The sequence below is a fragment of the Lepidochelys olivacea genome (assembly GCF_965140295.1).
Source record: "Lepidochelys olivacea isolate rLepOli2 genome assembly, chromosome: 2".
Lineage (NCBI taxonomy): Eukaryota > Metazoa > Chordata > Testudines > Cheloniidae > Lepidochelys > Lepidochelys olivacea.
In genome coordinates, this window is record NC_140412.1 from 221,194,390 (window position 1) to 221,210,555 (window position 16,166).

General features: G+C 39.5%; 1 protein-coding gene across 1 annotated transcript in view; it reads left to right on the plus strand.

The window, feature by feature from the left end:
- The window catches only part of COL28A1 (collagen type XXVIII alpha 1 chain), a 121,128-nt gene extending 105,629 nt beyond the window's left edge, over window positions 1-15,499 (plus strand). The window contains exons 31-36 of the mRNA XM_084618916.1: window positions 330-366; window positions 2,431-2,982; window positions 9,424-9,614; window positions 13,038-13,287; window positions 14,182-14,358; window positions 15,169-15,499. Coding sequence (XP_084475042.1) covers window positions 330-366; window positions 2,431-2,982; window positions 9,424-9,614; window positions 13,038-13,287; window positions 14,182-14,354 — 1,203 coding nt within the window. The 3' untranslated portion in view covers window positions 14,355-14,358; window positions 15,169-15,499. The remainder of the gene's footprint in view (window positions 1-329; window positions 367-2,430; window positions 2,983-9,423; window positions 9,615-13,037; window positions 13,288-14,181; window positions 14,359-15,168) is intronic.
- The last annotated feature ends 667 nt before the right edge of the window (window positions 15,500-16,166 follow it).

The window sequence follows — 16,166 nt, forward strand, 5'->3', positions numbered from 1 at the left end:
ATCTGAAGAAGTGGGATTTTTTACCCATGAAAGCTTATGCCCAAATAAATCTGTTAGTCTTTAGGTGCCACCGGACTCCTTGTTGACTTCAACTAGGAGTACTATTTAGAAGCTGATGGCATGATATAGCCTCCTGTCAGCTGGTGACATTTATGAGTTCCAGCCACTTTATAATCGTCCCTAAGTGCAATATAATTTGCTCTGTAAAAGAGCAAAACTTCAATAGAATGGGACAGCAGGTTTTGGATATGCAGTAGCAGCTCAAACAAAAGAAAAACATGCCCCAGGATTAGAATAAACGTAACACATTAATGAATGCTCTTTTTCAGAAAGAAGAAATTATCAGACTTATCATGGAAATATGTGGTAAGATCTATGTAATGGAAAAGAAATAACAAGTTTTAATAAAACTACCATGGTTGAAAGGATACAAGTAAAACCTGCTACTCCATGTTAGTGTGGAAGGATCTCTGTCATAATGGAACACATGTAAAGTGTCAGCAGTAAAACATCTTTAAATAAGATGTTACAGAAAATAAATGAAGTTGGGTAGAGCCTATGATTTTCAGCTGAAAAGTAAGCACATCATATGGGCTAGCAATAGGAATTCTGCAAATCAAAAGGAAATCCAGCAGAGCTCACAGTGGAAGTATAATCCAGCCAGAAACTGTATCATATGTCCCTAGACACTGTCCCAGCAGTGTAAAAAGGGTTCCAGGGGCAGACGCCAGCTGAGGAAGTCCTGGCAGCATAGCCACACTGCCAAAGAAGTGGGGAGAGGGGAGGGGGAAGGAAGAGAAGAAGAAGGAGGGAACACCAGGGGCCAGGCTTTCTGCATATCTCTGGGATCTGCAGGGTTTGTCGGCAAGCCATGCAGAATGTTCCGCAAGTGGCCAAGAAAGAACCTGTTCTCTACACAGAATTACTGGAAGGATAACCTCACTGAGATGTCTTCCCTTAACTCTGTACTGCACACTGTCTGCAGAAGGGGTGACTGGGCCTAGAGTTTGGGCATATTACCTTTACAGACGGCGCAAACCTGGGAAATCTGAGGACATAAACTACATAGTTAATGTCTTTTTTTAAAGGTTTCAGAAATTATAAACTAAACTGTCAGAAAAAATGTTAGGGTTTCAATTACTAGATTGTGGGCTTTAAGGGAGATAGAACTTAAAATTATAAACGCAAAATGCAATAAAGAACATTTCTGTTTATTAATTTACTTTGAATATATTAATAGTGCCACTGAAAGTTATTAAATTGGTATAATTATGGATACTTTGTCTCCTATGTAGGTAATAGTGCTTAGTTCTCTGAAAACATCTGCTCAATGTGCAGCGGCAGTCACAAAAGCAAACAGAATGTTAGGAACTATTGGAAAAAGGGATAGATAATAAGACAGAAAACATCATAATGCTAATATATAAATCCATGGTACGCCCACATCTTGAATACTCGCATGTGGTTCTGGTCGCCCCATCTCAAAAATATATATTAGAATTGGAAAAGGTACAGAGAAGGGCCACAAAAATGATTAGGGGTATGGAACAGCTTCCGTATGAAGAGATTAAAAAGACTGGGTCTGTTCAGCTTGGAAAAGAAACAACTAAGGAGGGATATGATAGAGGTCTGTAAGAATCAAGAATGTTGTAGAGAAAGTGAATAGGAAAGTGTTATTTACCCCTGTACAAAACATAAGAACCAGGAGTCACCCAATGAAATTAATGGGCAGCAGTTTTTAAATAAACATAAGGAAGTATTTCTTCACACAACACACAGTCAACCTGTGGAAATCATTGCCAGGGCGTGTCATGAAGGCCCACAGAATAACTGGGTTCAAAAAAGAATTAGATAAATTATTGGAGGCTAGGTTTATCAATGGCTATTAGTCAAGATGGTCAGGAACACAAATTCATGCTCTTAGTACCACTAAACCTCTGTTTGGCAGAAGCTGGGAGTGGATGACAGGGGATGGAACACTTGATAATTGCCCTGTTCTGATCATTGCCTCTGAAGCGTTTGGCATTGGCCACTGTCAGAAGACAGGATCCTGGACTAAGTGGACTATTTGTCTGACCAAGTATAACCATTCTTACATTCTAATAAATATTTAGTAGATGTTGATAAATAAACAAAATGTAAACAAGGAAAAAGAGCACCTTCATTATAAAAATGTAGAGATAGATAAATACTTTAAAATTTGGGAAGTCAGAATCTTCTACCCATTTCTCTCCATTCTGTATCTGGCCTACCATTTGCTATGAAAAAAAATCTTAGTAACAGTAACTGTAGATTACTTTAGTTTTCTATTTTCAGAAAAGTCCCCTTGGCTTGGGTGACTGAGAGTCTGATATATATTTTTTCAGTTGCATTCATTGTGTAATCGAAAGGAAATTTCTCATAAAATGTCTAAAATTGTTAATATTTTAGGCTGTAGCGTCAAATGTAAAGAAACTCCACTGGAACTTGTATTTGCGATTGACAGCTCAGAAAGTGTTGGACCAGACAACTTCAGAATTATCAAAGATTTTGTGAATACACTCATTGACAGGGTAACAGCCAACCAAGGTACAGCCCGCATTGGCATTATCAACTTCAGCCACAAAGTAGAGCTGGTATCGACTCTGCAGCAGCACATGAGGAAAGACAGGCTGAAACTTGCTGTTGATAATATGCAGTACCTAGGGGAAGGCACTTACACAGCTTCAGCTATCAACAAAGCCATTGAGATGTTTCAGGTTGCACGACAAGGGGTAAGAAAAGTGGCTGTTGTGATAACAGATGGACAAGCTGATACTCGTGATCAAAGACTGGATGTCGTAGTGAGGAATGCGCATGCCATCAACATTGAGATCTTTGTAATTGGGGTAGTTCAGAAGACTGATCCCAACTTTCAGGAGTTTCTGAAAGAATTGCAGCTCATAGCTACAGACCCTGACAGTGAACATGTCTACCAGATAGAGGACTTCATCACACTCCCAGGTAAGAGAAACTACCTCTTTAACAGGAACCATGAAATTAGTGCATTGAATGGAATTAGGCCTTTGACATAGCAACTGAAGCCAGTCAGTATAGTTCTGTGGCAAAGTAGCTTGCCTTTTACCTTCAGATGCAACTCGTTCCTCAGTTTCCTTCACTCGCTCTGTAATTTAGTCCTCTAGCCAAATCAAATCTTCATGCCTTCCACGGTAAATGAAAGTCCAATACAAACAACGAGAGTTCCCACAGCCATTCTTTATCCAACTTCTTTTGTTCTGTGGGCTACCAGCCCTCCATTGAAGGCTTCTGTCAGTCTTTTCCCAGGATGCTTCAGTCCTGGATCAAAGTTCCATTGTCTGTGAAGTTTTCTGTCCTTCATGCAGGAGAGAGAAGAGGATTTCTCCTCACCTTTGCATTCTGTCTCTCTCTCTCTGGGCCACTAATCTCCCTCAAGGTCTGTCAATCCTTCCCTCCTTTTCACAGTTTCACATAGTGCTATAAGGGAGCTTATGACATTTCCCAACCTCTCCTCCCCATAGACACCACCACAAAGTATTCCTTCCCAGGCACTCCACCCCAAAGATTCATCAGTTTCAAGGCCAGGAGGAACCACTGTGATCATCTAGTCTGACCTCCTGTATAATACAGGCCATAGAACTTCCCCAAAATAATTCCTAGAACATACCTTTTAGAAAAACATCCAATTTGATTTAAAAATGGCCAGTGATGGAGAATCCACCAGAACCCTGAGTAAATTTTTCCAATGATTAACTTATCCATACTGTTAAAAAAATACAACTTATTTCCGGTATAAATTGTTCTAGTTTCTACTTTCTGCCATTGGATTGTACTATACCTTTCTCTTACAGACTGAAGAGTTCATTTATCAAATATTTCTTCCCCATGTAAGTACTTAGAGATAAGGCTACCTTTTAGTCATGGGTATTTTTAGTAAAAGTTATGGACAGGTCATGGGCAGTAAACAAAAATTCACGGCCCGTGACCTGTCCATGACTTTTACTGAAAATACCCGTGACTAAAACTTGGGCAGGGGGCCGCGGATGCTCGGGGTGGGGCAGTCTGGGGGCACCATGGTGGCTGGGGGGAGTGGCCCGAGACCCCCGCTGCTGCTGGGGGAAGGTGGTGCGCAGCCAGGACTCCTGCTGTTGCTGGTGGGGGGAGGGTTGGCTGGGTTGGCAGGGGCTCCCTACCTGACTCTGCATCCCTGCAGCTCCTAGGTGGTGGAGGGGTTAGGGAGCTTGGTGCGCTGCTCCCGCCACAAGCGTTTCTGAAGCATTTCCAAAGTTCCCAGTAGATCTAAGGCCTCTGGCAGTCTTAGTGCATTCGGATCAAACTGATAAGCATCCTGTCAGATGGGACATCAAGGAAGTGTCTATTTGGCAGGGAAGCCATCTGGCTTGGGGGCTTTTGCCACTTTCATATTCTTAATATTCTCAATTAACTCATCCTCTGTTAGAGGCATATCAAGGTTTCTATGCCAGTCTGCAGTAATTTGCAGTAATGTAATATTTTTGAAAAATTGATCCAAAGCATCTGTGAAGGGGCTTATGTCCAATTGGTACTGATCTTTGCAGAAATTAAAGAACACTTCATTAATCTTCAGGTGATGTACATTGTTTACCATGTGTATCATGGATGGCCGTGATTCTACATGCAGAGGTCTTTTGTCTTAGGCCACTGGTTTTCAAAGTGCGGGTCGTGACCCAGTACTGGGTTGCAGAATGTAAGGCACTGGATTGTGGCGGTTCTGGTCAGCACCACCAACCGGGCCATTAAAAGTCCTGTTGTTGGTGCTGCCCGGCTGAGGCAGGCTAGTCTCTACCTGTTCTGACACCGCGCTGTGGCCCGGAAGCGGCCAGCAGCAGGTCCAGCTTCTAGGCGGGGGTCACAGGGCTCCACGCACTGCCCCTGCCCTGAACACTGGCTCTGCACTACCATTGGCTGGGAACTGGCCAATGGGAGCTGGGGGGCAGTGCCTGCAGGTGAGAGCCGTACGGAGCTGCTTGCGTACTTCCGCCTAGGAGCCCAACCTGCTGCTCGACACTTCCGGGGCACAGCATGATCCGTGGTGCCAGAACATGCAGTACACTTTTTTCTTTAAATGGAATATTGAGACCCATTACATCCCAGGAAATAAAATTAAGATTCAGGACCATTTGGCTGTGTTAAGAATGATTTTTGTAGCCTTACAAATGAAGGGGATGGAATGTTTGTATAATTTGCTCTATTACGTCTCGTCTTCCTCCCCATACAGAAACCCACTGGGGTAGGAGTCTATGGATGAAATGTCTCAAAAGCACAAAAATACAAGATAAAGCAAAAACGTAACATACATATAACAACTTAACTTTATACCAAGCATAAGCAAGCACAATGAAAAGGCAATAGTTGTCAAATACTTAACATTATATAGACAAAACTAAACCATTCATAAATTCCGGTGGGGTCAGCCAGAGAGACACACTATCCAGGCCGGGAGAGCCACCAATATCCATTATTTAAAGTATTATTATTATTACTATTATTTATTTAAAACAGGCATCCTATTTTCCCTACACCAGAATAGTAACTACATGGTAAGGAGTTAGGAAGGGATCATGCACTCCACAAATGTAATACTTCTTAACTAGGTATGTCAAGGTTACGTATATTGTCCCCTAATTTGTACTTGTTTCAGTTTGCCAAACCAAACACCAGAATACTGGTAATACAGGTTGGTGCACTGAATAAGACATTGTATGTTGTGGGAATTCCAGAGCCACGTGTCCCTCCCCCTTTTAGTTTACAACCAAACATTCAGTTTCCCTTCTTCATATTAACATATAACTAAGAGGAGAGGAATCTAACTGCTCCCAAAATTGTAAATTATTGCACCAAAAACACAGCAAATAAGTGACTCTTCTATACTAACTTCATACTTCATGTTCATGAACTCCAGGTTTGAGCTTACCGAAGGCATTAGGATGGAGGAAGGAACTGAAGAAGGGGGGGGAAGAGGAAGGCAGTGGATGTGGGGAGAGGGGCAAGCAGGGCCAGGGTGAGAGGGAGAAAGTAGAAGGTGACAGGGAGGGTAGAAGTCACTGTTCTTGTAGCTCAGCAACGCATGTTGGTCTTCTCCTCTGCTCTGTTGGACCATAGGGGGTATAACTACATTGCTCAGCTCCTGTGCAGCTTTCCAGGACGTCTTGTAGGGAAGAGAGCCATCTCTCCTATTTCCAACACATCGGCTGTCAAGCTGCTGGGCTTTGAGGAGCCCCAGCAGCAAGGCACGGCAACACTGCAGGGTCTCTCACTGGCATCAATTTTAAAAAGTGATATCAGAGCCCTCAAATTTCTACAGAGCATCAGGGAGCTGCACCGCTCCATCTTTGGTGTATGTTGGTGCCCAGCTAATACACAGGCCTTGTAATATTTACAAACAAATGGTTCATGTTGATCTGCCACATGGGGATGTTGTCAAATGTTTCATGAATACCCCAGCACAAATACAGGAGCAAAGAACTTCATATTCATATGCAATTTAAATAAATCCTTTTCACAGTCAGTTCGCTCCCATGAGATCAGTTCAGGATGAGGTGTTCCCTTAACTCCCCTGCTGGGGCGCTTCACAGTTAACAATTTGATGAGAATTTATATATGTGTCCCAAAAATGAATAAAGTATAAGCTTGGAGCTGAAGAAATAACCCAAATAAGTCAGTCAGTCAGTCACAATAATTGGATAGGTTCATAAGTGCAGGTAAGGCAGACATAACAACTGGGAAGTAAACATGGTATAAATCAGAACAGATACTCATTTCACTTCAGGTTATTTAAAAACCTTTTTGCTTCCTGTGGCTTTTGGAACAGATACACTTCCTCACTAATCCTGATATGAAACTGAGCTGGAAACTTTATGAAATATTTAAATCCTTGCTGCTTAACCAGTTCCCATCCTCTTCTAAAGCCTGATCTCTGTTCAACCATATCTTTTACAATATCTTGAGAAATCATTATTTTATTTTGTGGCATCCCCTCAACGGTTCTCCCCCCACCCATGAGCTAGCCGCAATATTTTTCTTTTGCCGTAAATCTGAGAAATTTGACAATCAGTGCACAAGGTTTAGCATTCCAGGCTGTTTAGGAGCCAGGGACCTACATGCTCATTCTAAATCAAATTTAAAATCATCCAGCAAGCTGAGCATTTCTCAAAGGAGCCAAGGAACAAATTCTAGGGAGTGATCTTTCTCTGCCCCTTCAGGTAATCTTGATAATTCTCAAATTATTGCAACGAGATCTTCCCTTGAGATCTGCCAGTTCAGATTTAAGAAAAAATAAGTCAGTGCTTCTCTGCAGCTGGGCAGAGAACCCTTGTACTTGATCTTCCACTGATTATACTATTCCTTCTGCTTCATTCACCCATCTTGTCATGTCAGCGCTGGCAGAAAGGAGTTAACTGAGGTAACAGTGTATCGTGTGGCCTTGATATCTACTATGTCTGCCGTAACTCTCTCCAACAGGGCCACCATATACATAGTGCCCTCAGCAGTTGCCAACTTGTTCACAGTGTGTGTGTGTTGGGGGGGTGGGGAGGTGGAACTTTATTCTCAGCATCTCAATTTTGTGCTAACTAGTGCTTATATCTTTCCTTTTCTTATCCCCCACCCTTTTTGGTGTTAGTTTAACCCCCTTATGACTTCTCTAGCTAGCCTGTCCCCAAGGAGATTGGTTCCCCTTCTCCTGAGGTGGAGGCCATCTAAACTATACAATCCCCTCTTCCCATAGAAAGTAGACCAATGTTCCACAAAATCAAAACCCTCCACCCTACACCACTTACCTAGCCAGCAGTTTACTTCCAGAATCTTCTGCCTTCTGTCTTCCTTTGCCCTTGGCACAGCCTTTCCAGGTTCTCTCACCTGAGAGAATCATCACCAGTATTGCTCCCTCCCGTGTCTCTTTCTCACTGGGAAAAAGGACCTCCCAGCCGGCCTGGCTCTCAGGTTTGTAGTCGCCATGTCCCATAGGAGCTATAATCTGCAGAAAGCCTTTTTTCTAAACTGAAATTTCTAAAGAACTGTGCTAGGCCTGTATCCTGCCTTAAAGTGTCAGCGTGCCCTGTTACAGACTCATAAGATTAAGATTTTTCTATGGAAAATCAAAACATTATGGCCCAGATCCACCAAGGTAGACTCCTAACTTCCATTGACCTCAATGGAAATTAGAAGACTAAATACCTTCATGGATCTGGGCCTAAATCTTTTTTTTCAACTCCACTGGCAATATTTACATCAGTGTATAGGACAGATGATACCACCTACTCAGTTAGCCCCTGAACCTGTAATAAAGTCTGCCTGCACAGACATCTTGGCAGAACTGGAACCTCACTGAGTAAATGGTAACATCATTCTTATACTCTGATGCAGATTATGGCCAGCAGTAACTCAGTGGGGCTCCATCTGGGCTCAGGGGCCAGCCCATGAAGAGCTCATGGCAGGATTGGGACCTTAATGACAGATTCAGCAACTTTCTCTAGTCACCTGTCCCTATGCTCTTTAAACTAATAAAGCCCTATATATTAGTCCCATTCAGTCATTAATTGGGAAATATCATTGATATATGAAGCAACAAAAATAAACAGATTTGAGAATACTCATTTTATATTAGTTCTTTTCAGATAATTTTAAGATCTACTTTTCAAGTCATTCTCTTTCTAATACATTTTCCCTGTACTAATTAATTAAGTGTGTTTTAGAGGTAAATACATCTAGGATATGCTATATGACACAGCTTTCAAGACAAACAGGTGACTGCCAAGCAGATCTACAGACACTAGAGCAATGGTTCTCAAACTGGGGTCATGAACAGGTGTCAGGTGTCATAACCACTCTGCTCTTTCTATATTGCTAAATGGGAGAGGGATCCCAGATAGATACTAAGGGGTTTCTTGGGGAAAGCGGTCAAGGGATGGAAAAGGTTGAGAACCACTGCACTGGATTATAGACTTTTTTTTGTTCATGTGTATGATCACTTTAGAGCAACTCTGGCAACTGTTCCACTTTTGCACTGAATTTCCTTTCAGAATCAGAGTAAAATGTGGAAGTGTTTCATCTCTCTCTCTCAAACACTAACATATACAATTTTTTCTTTCCGGACACTGGTCCAACACCAGTAGTTAGAAAAGTTTACTGGTCCTGGAAGCATTAACTGTTTTAACTAAATGTTTCTAACTCTATCAAATGTTGGAATCAAATCATTCTGAAGACTACATTGTTTTATTCCTTCCCACTGCAATTCTGACATGTCCTTAGCGGTCAATACCCCATTAACCATTAGAATTAAAGATTCATGCTTTATACCACAATGCAAGTATGATTAGAATCAGGCTCCAAGTTTATCTTTTCTTTTGTTAGCCTCTACAAACTTCCTGTTTCTGTTAATCTTTGCAGCTCTTGAGAATAATCTCATCCAACAAATCTGTGAGAATGACTCCAGCTCATATATCACCAGAGTCCTCAGTTCATCTTCTACTCTTCACCCTGGATTTGAAACACCCAGTGAACGTAATATTGATCAGTTTGGTAAAACTCAGACTCCAGAACTTTATGTCCCTCCACCTACACAAGAAACTATCAATTTTGTAAGTAAAGCATAATTACTGATCATCTTTTAAAAGAACTATGGCTGTATTTACATTAAAACATAATTTCTTACATTGTTCATTATCCTACCAAGAGGCAACATGCTCAAATCATGAATTCTTTCAATAGACAGAAGCAAGATTTGGACAAAGGATATTTAAAGTGAGATCTGGAACTTAATTGCTAATTATTAAAAAACTGCTGTTTACCAAAAGAAGTAGATGTTGGAGTCTTAGAATCAAAAGGAGATCTGTAAAATATATATTATTCCAAGGATTTTCAAATTTTTCATAGTATGGACACATCTTAAAGTTAGCTTTGTGGGTACCTCTCCTTCCATTCACAATTGTACAAATCACCACCCCTTTGTGAATGCAACTAGAACAATTTCTTACATGGAAAAGTACTATTAGGAAATATAGTTCTCTAAGAAAAGAAAATATATGTAGCAAAGTGCACATGTACGCTATGAATGTACAGAACATGAAATTCACTCTTAAAGCAACATTTTAATGGGGCTTCAATCTGGCCTCTACTTTTACCCCTGCAGTTGAGTACGCACCCAGTTTATATGCCTAATTATGCAATAGAAGACATTTTTATGTGGAAAATATGGTAATTGCCTGTGCAAATGTGTTGTGAAGGCACAGTTTTGTGCAGTTAGAATGAAAATGTTGAAAATTAGATTCTGTAATCTCTGAGGAGAAAGTCCAGGATAAACATCTTAACACACTTAAAACCGACTTCTCCGAAAAAGGACACTCCACTGACAAGTGGATTGCATCATGGAACAGCCCACCCAAATACCCCAAGAGAACCTGCTTCAATACAGAAATAACCCCTCCTCTCTGATCACACCTGCTTAGTTTTCACCTACCACCCCACACTGGAACCCATGCAGGGTATCAAACAATCCATACTTGATGGGGACCCCATTCTGAAAGAAAACTTTCCTGAACCCCCACTTCAGACCTTCAAACAACCTTTGCAAGTTCATCATCAGAAGCAAGTTCCCCACAGATCAGGACACATCAATTCAAAGTGGCACCAGACCTGCCAGAGCAACAGATGCAAAACCTGAAGACATATCTCCACTGCTACAATGATCAACATCCCCCACAACACCCTTTCCAGATCTCTGGGTCCTAGACATGCCTATCACAACATGTGGTGCACCTCATCCAGTGCACTAAATGCCCAGCGACACTTAATTTAAGGTTTATTACAATAACCTGTAACCCACTAACCCTGTCTTTTTGCCCTATGACTGCAGAGGTGTTAATGGGCCACTCTACCTTGAATAGTCCCTTACAATATGTGCCAACTACTTATGTTAAACAATCTGTTCCACCTTGCATTTTGCTGTGATGCTGGGATTACCCTTCCCAGGCCTGAAGAAGAGCTCTGTGTGGCTCAAAAGCTTGTCTCTCTCACCAACAAAAATTGGTCCATTAAGCGATATTACCTTACACACCTAGTCTCTATAATATCCTATAGGATATTGTTAGCTGATACCAGATCACTCAATTTTCAAGCGTTGCTGTCTCTTTTCCTTTCTTTCTGCATGTATTATGGACACCCAAGAGTGGGTGCAGGGTTGCTTTTTTTTAAACTATTTTAACAGTTAAAATGTTACAATTCTAGTGACATTTTCCATTCTAAGGAATATCTGTTCAAACCAACTATATGTTACCCAAAAGCAGAAAAGTATTTTTAGGGCTGTCAAGCAATTAAAACAAATTAATTGCATGATTAATCATACTGTTAAACAATAATACAATACCATTTATTTTAAATATTTTTGGATGTTTTCTACATTTTCAAATATATTGATTTCAATTATAACAGAATACAAAGTGTACAGTTCTCACTGTATGTTTATTTGTTATTACAAATATTTGCACTGTAAAAAACAAAAGAAATAGTATTTTTCAATTCACCTAATACAAGTACTGTAGTGCAATCTCTTTGTCGTGAAAGTTGAACTTATAAATGTAGAATTATGTACAAAAATATAACTGCATTCAAAAATAAAACAATGTAAAACTTCAGAGCCTACAAGTCCATTCAGTCCTATTTCTTGTTCAGCAAATTGCTCAGAGAAACAAGTTTGTTTACATTTGCAGGAGATAATGATGCCCGCTTCTTGTTTACAATGTCACCTGAAAGTCAGAACAGGTGTTCTCATGGCACTGTTGTAGCTGCTGTCGCAAGATATTTATACAATTACAGCTATTGAGTCAAAATGGGCAGGATTTTCCCTGGACTGGCCCTGGATTCTGGTTGCTTGTAAACAAGGGATGCAGAACATAGTGTCCAGTTATAAAAGTGACAAATCAGCTCACCAGTATCCAATATTATTTCACATTAATCTATAACACTACATTGCTGTTTAAATTGCTGTTTGAAATGCTGAAGTCTGTAATATTATTTCTTTTAATTGAGAGTATATATAGTTTCGTAAGTCAAAAGCAATGCATTATTTATAGATCTGGAATTCTGATAATTCAGAGAAAGCTCTCCATTCTGTGATCTATAATTCTTGGAGTCATTTTTAGAATTTGGGATTAGGTTAATGATCTACAGAGCTTTACAGGTTTTAGGAAGGGGGGTTATTTTGTCCAAAAAATGCTACATATTTCTATTTCCCTAATCGCCAATTCACTATCAATTGTAGATTTCTTTTCAAATTCTGATATTTGATCAATTGTATTTGCTTCTTAATATGATCTGGTTAACCATTCAAAATTCTGACTATCAGCAGTAGGGAGATGAGATGATCCCATGCGACCATGAATGGGAAGAGAAATGTTCACAAAACAATCTGTGTATTAAGATATGGTCTGCATAATTTAAATGTTTATCACCTTCTGCTCTAGTAGTCTCTTAGGCACTACTTTCCTACTTCCTAAGAGTAGGAAAGAGGCAGAATGCATGCATATCCCCCTGCAAATAATGCAGGAAATAGGGTGCCATCCATCTCAGTGCCTAGATTCAGGATCTAAAATGTCACATAATCCCTTGGAACTACATACTAGAAATTATGAAGCATTTCACAGATTCATTTTACCCTTTGGCCCCTCATATCCCTGATTTTCTTTACTTTGCCAACAAAAAGTTTCCTGCGGCGTTGATTAATGAGAATTAGGTTTGACATAGCCTGTAACTGAATTAAGTGGAAAGCACTATACTGCTTTCTCAGTCCGGCAGCACCCAAGAAGTAATAAAAATATATTCCAAAAATAGCAAGAGAGAGATGTGGAGGTTCACAATTCATTAGAGAGGTATGAAATTGCCGACCAATACAGCTAAATAGCACATGAGAAAATACTCTTAGCCTCCTACATCATCTCAATTTTTCTCTTGGTATGTGAGTCTAAGTAGAATTTTACCATTAATATAAACTTTGAATCCTTTTGTAGCTGAGCCCTCCAGAGACTGACAGAGAGACGGAGCTGTTATCTGTCTCACTGGATTATACTGCTAGCACACCTTTTCAAAGGAACCTTCCTGATAGTCACAGACAACCAGTGACCTCTTCTCTTTATGGCAGACCTGATGACTTGGAAAGTAGAACTCCTAGTCCAGATGTACCTCTGCCATTCAGTATAATCACAGATGTAGAATGGCCTTCAACAGTTTTGCAGCCTCAAGTAATAGCAACTAGAAAAGGTAAGGAGCAAATGCTGCTGCTAGAATTTGGAAAGAACAAAGATCTTGTTCTTGTCTTTTTACCTTTGGTTTTTGTTTTACAGTAGGTGTTGTTCGGGTTTCTTTAAGGACTTCATTTTTTCCTCTTAAATGCTGACTACTTTTCACAACACTTTGAATACAACCTATTTTAATTTTTTTATTATGCCAAATGCAGAGTGAATAAGGAGGCAGAGTGGATTAAGTGAATAAGTCATTTTCATGCTTGGAGAGTTGAGTTCAAATCATTTAGCTTTGACAGAGAAAAAATGTAATAGCTCGATACACAACTGAGAACAATTAGCAAACTCTGCTCAGGTGAGCCTGGGGCCTGGAAATGTAGCAGATGTTTCTCATCAAGGATGAATGGCATTCACAATATTTCAGGAGGTAGCCTGCTCACTAGAGTTGCATCCACTATTTTTTAGTCTAGGCAGTGTTAACAAACCTTAATATTTGCTAGACCCTAAATTCACTAGATTATATCGGGAACAAAATAAAAGCATGTATAAACTTGGAGTTAAATATTTGCAAACCACTAATTTTTTTTATCCAACTGGTTGCTGTTGCTTGGCAATGACAATTTCTAGAATAAGAGCACAATTCTGGCACCTCAACACTGATTTAGGATCCAGAATAGGGATTTAAGCACCCCAATTTGAAAACTGAGCCACTAGTCCATATATCTTTCAATCCATTCACATACCTTCCACTGATATCAATGGGAACTTGATTGAGGGTTGTATATGACCCCAAGAGATCAAGTGGGTGGAACAGAAGATGGTTTTTATTTACTGAAGAAGGTTCTTTTATAAAATTCAATTTAACACAATAAGGAAGAAAATTCCCAGCTAACTTAACTTGATGTGTTTTCAGATCCTAGGTGCTTGGAGCCTATGAAACCAGGAGACTGTCGAGATTATCTGGTAAAGTGGTATTATGACAAGGATGCCAATTCTTGTGCCCGATTTTGGTATGGAGGTTGTCATGGCACCAGAAATAGGTTTGAGACAGAAAAAGAATGTCAGAAAACCTGTATTCATGGATGAACAAGTAAGTCACATCTGTGCTGGAGGCTATCCTCACAAATCCTTTTAAATTGAAAAGATAAGAAAATTAATTGTGCAGCATATTGAACACAGGGACCAGAGATATTCAACTCTTCAAGTGGTCTCCCAAGTATAACTGTCTAAAGGGATGCAAAACCTGATTTATAGAAGTACTACAGTAATTCAGTTGTCTTGTTGCCATGTAGAATATTTCGCAGATACTGTTTAACATGTGCCTCCACAGACAATGAGATAGAATTCCTAGCCCTTAGGTAGCATTTTTCATCCATAAATCTTAAAGCGCTTTACAATAGGTGGGTAAGCATTAGTATCATCATTTGACTGATGAGACATGGAGGCTCGGTGATGTTACATAATTTACTTGAGGGCACAAGTGGGAATATTGGACTGTCTATAGTCTGAAACCTCCAAAGAAAAACTATTGCATTGTCTCATAGCTATAGCTCTCTCTATAATAGCTACCTCTATATAGATTGATGTTTTAGATAGCTCCTTAATGTCCAAGACATTTTTAAAAAATTAAGGTTTTGCTGTAAGTGGCGTAAGTGTTTACAGTTAAACAACTAGAGCTGTGGGTACATCATATTAATTAGGTGATATAGAATCCAACACAGCAACAGCTGAACCATTATCTCTGGTATCAGAATTAACTTCCTTATTTTTGCTTGTGAGTCTAAGAAAGTTTCTGCTCATCTAAATCACAGAAAATATGATCTTTTTAGTGACTTTAAAGTGCAGCAGTTGCATTCCTCAAAACTCTCTAATAATCAAATTAATTTTTATTGCCTTCTAGAAACTGTCAGTTGGGATTGGTGAAGATGAATGTTTCTGGCGTGAATACAGGAATGAACACTTGAGAAGAATCCAGAATGATGTGCCAATATGAACACTACTAGCATACCTTTTAGTGCTTGTCACAATATGACAGACATTCACATTAACTAGAATGTAGATACACTCATGTATACCATATATATCTAGATCTTCACAGTAATAACTTTATTATGTATACAAAGGAATATACCTTTTCCCTCCAACTTTGTTGTTTTAATATAGTACTGTATATGGCAAATATCATTTCAATTTTAGGATTAAGATGTCAAACATTTTGATACTCAGCATTTAATAATAGAGGCCTCAATCTATTTGAAAAATAAAATATGCTACAGTTTTAAACAGAAATTAATGGTGCTTGAAATTATTTCTCTTGTTACAGCACTTAGAGCAGCGAATGAAAATGTGTCATTTATGAGTATCCCTGGGGGATTTAAATACCATGGATATAACTGAATCAGTGTTTTCTTCTGTTGAAGCAGGTTTGGATTTACCACTAGAATAATTTTGTCAGTTAGAAAGGTGAGCCCTGTCAAGTCCTTTTATTATATAATTATGGTAAAATCTATGAGCGACTTCAACTCTTAGGCTATTTAACATATTTTGATATCTTAGGGCCCCTGCATAATAGAATGAAACAAAAAAGTATATACATGACAGTAAAATAAAATAAATTATGTTGCAATTAAAAGGGAAAAGCACTGAAAGGTGTACAGAAATCTTTATTTCTCTTATACTACTTTTTGCTTTCAGACCCAACACTACCTGAAGGCACTGTATAAGCTAAAACTGAAGAGCTTCTGATTAAATCAGTATAAAGTAGTCTTGCATTGTTATTTGTTTGGAAATACAATACTTATGCTTGCATAGCACTCATGCCAATCTTTACATGATGATCATTACGGTTAGATGGATCACTATGCTTACACAGTTTTAAGTTCCTCTTACTTAACCCTT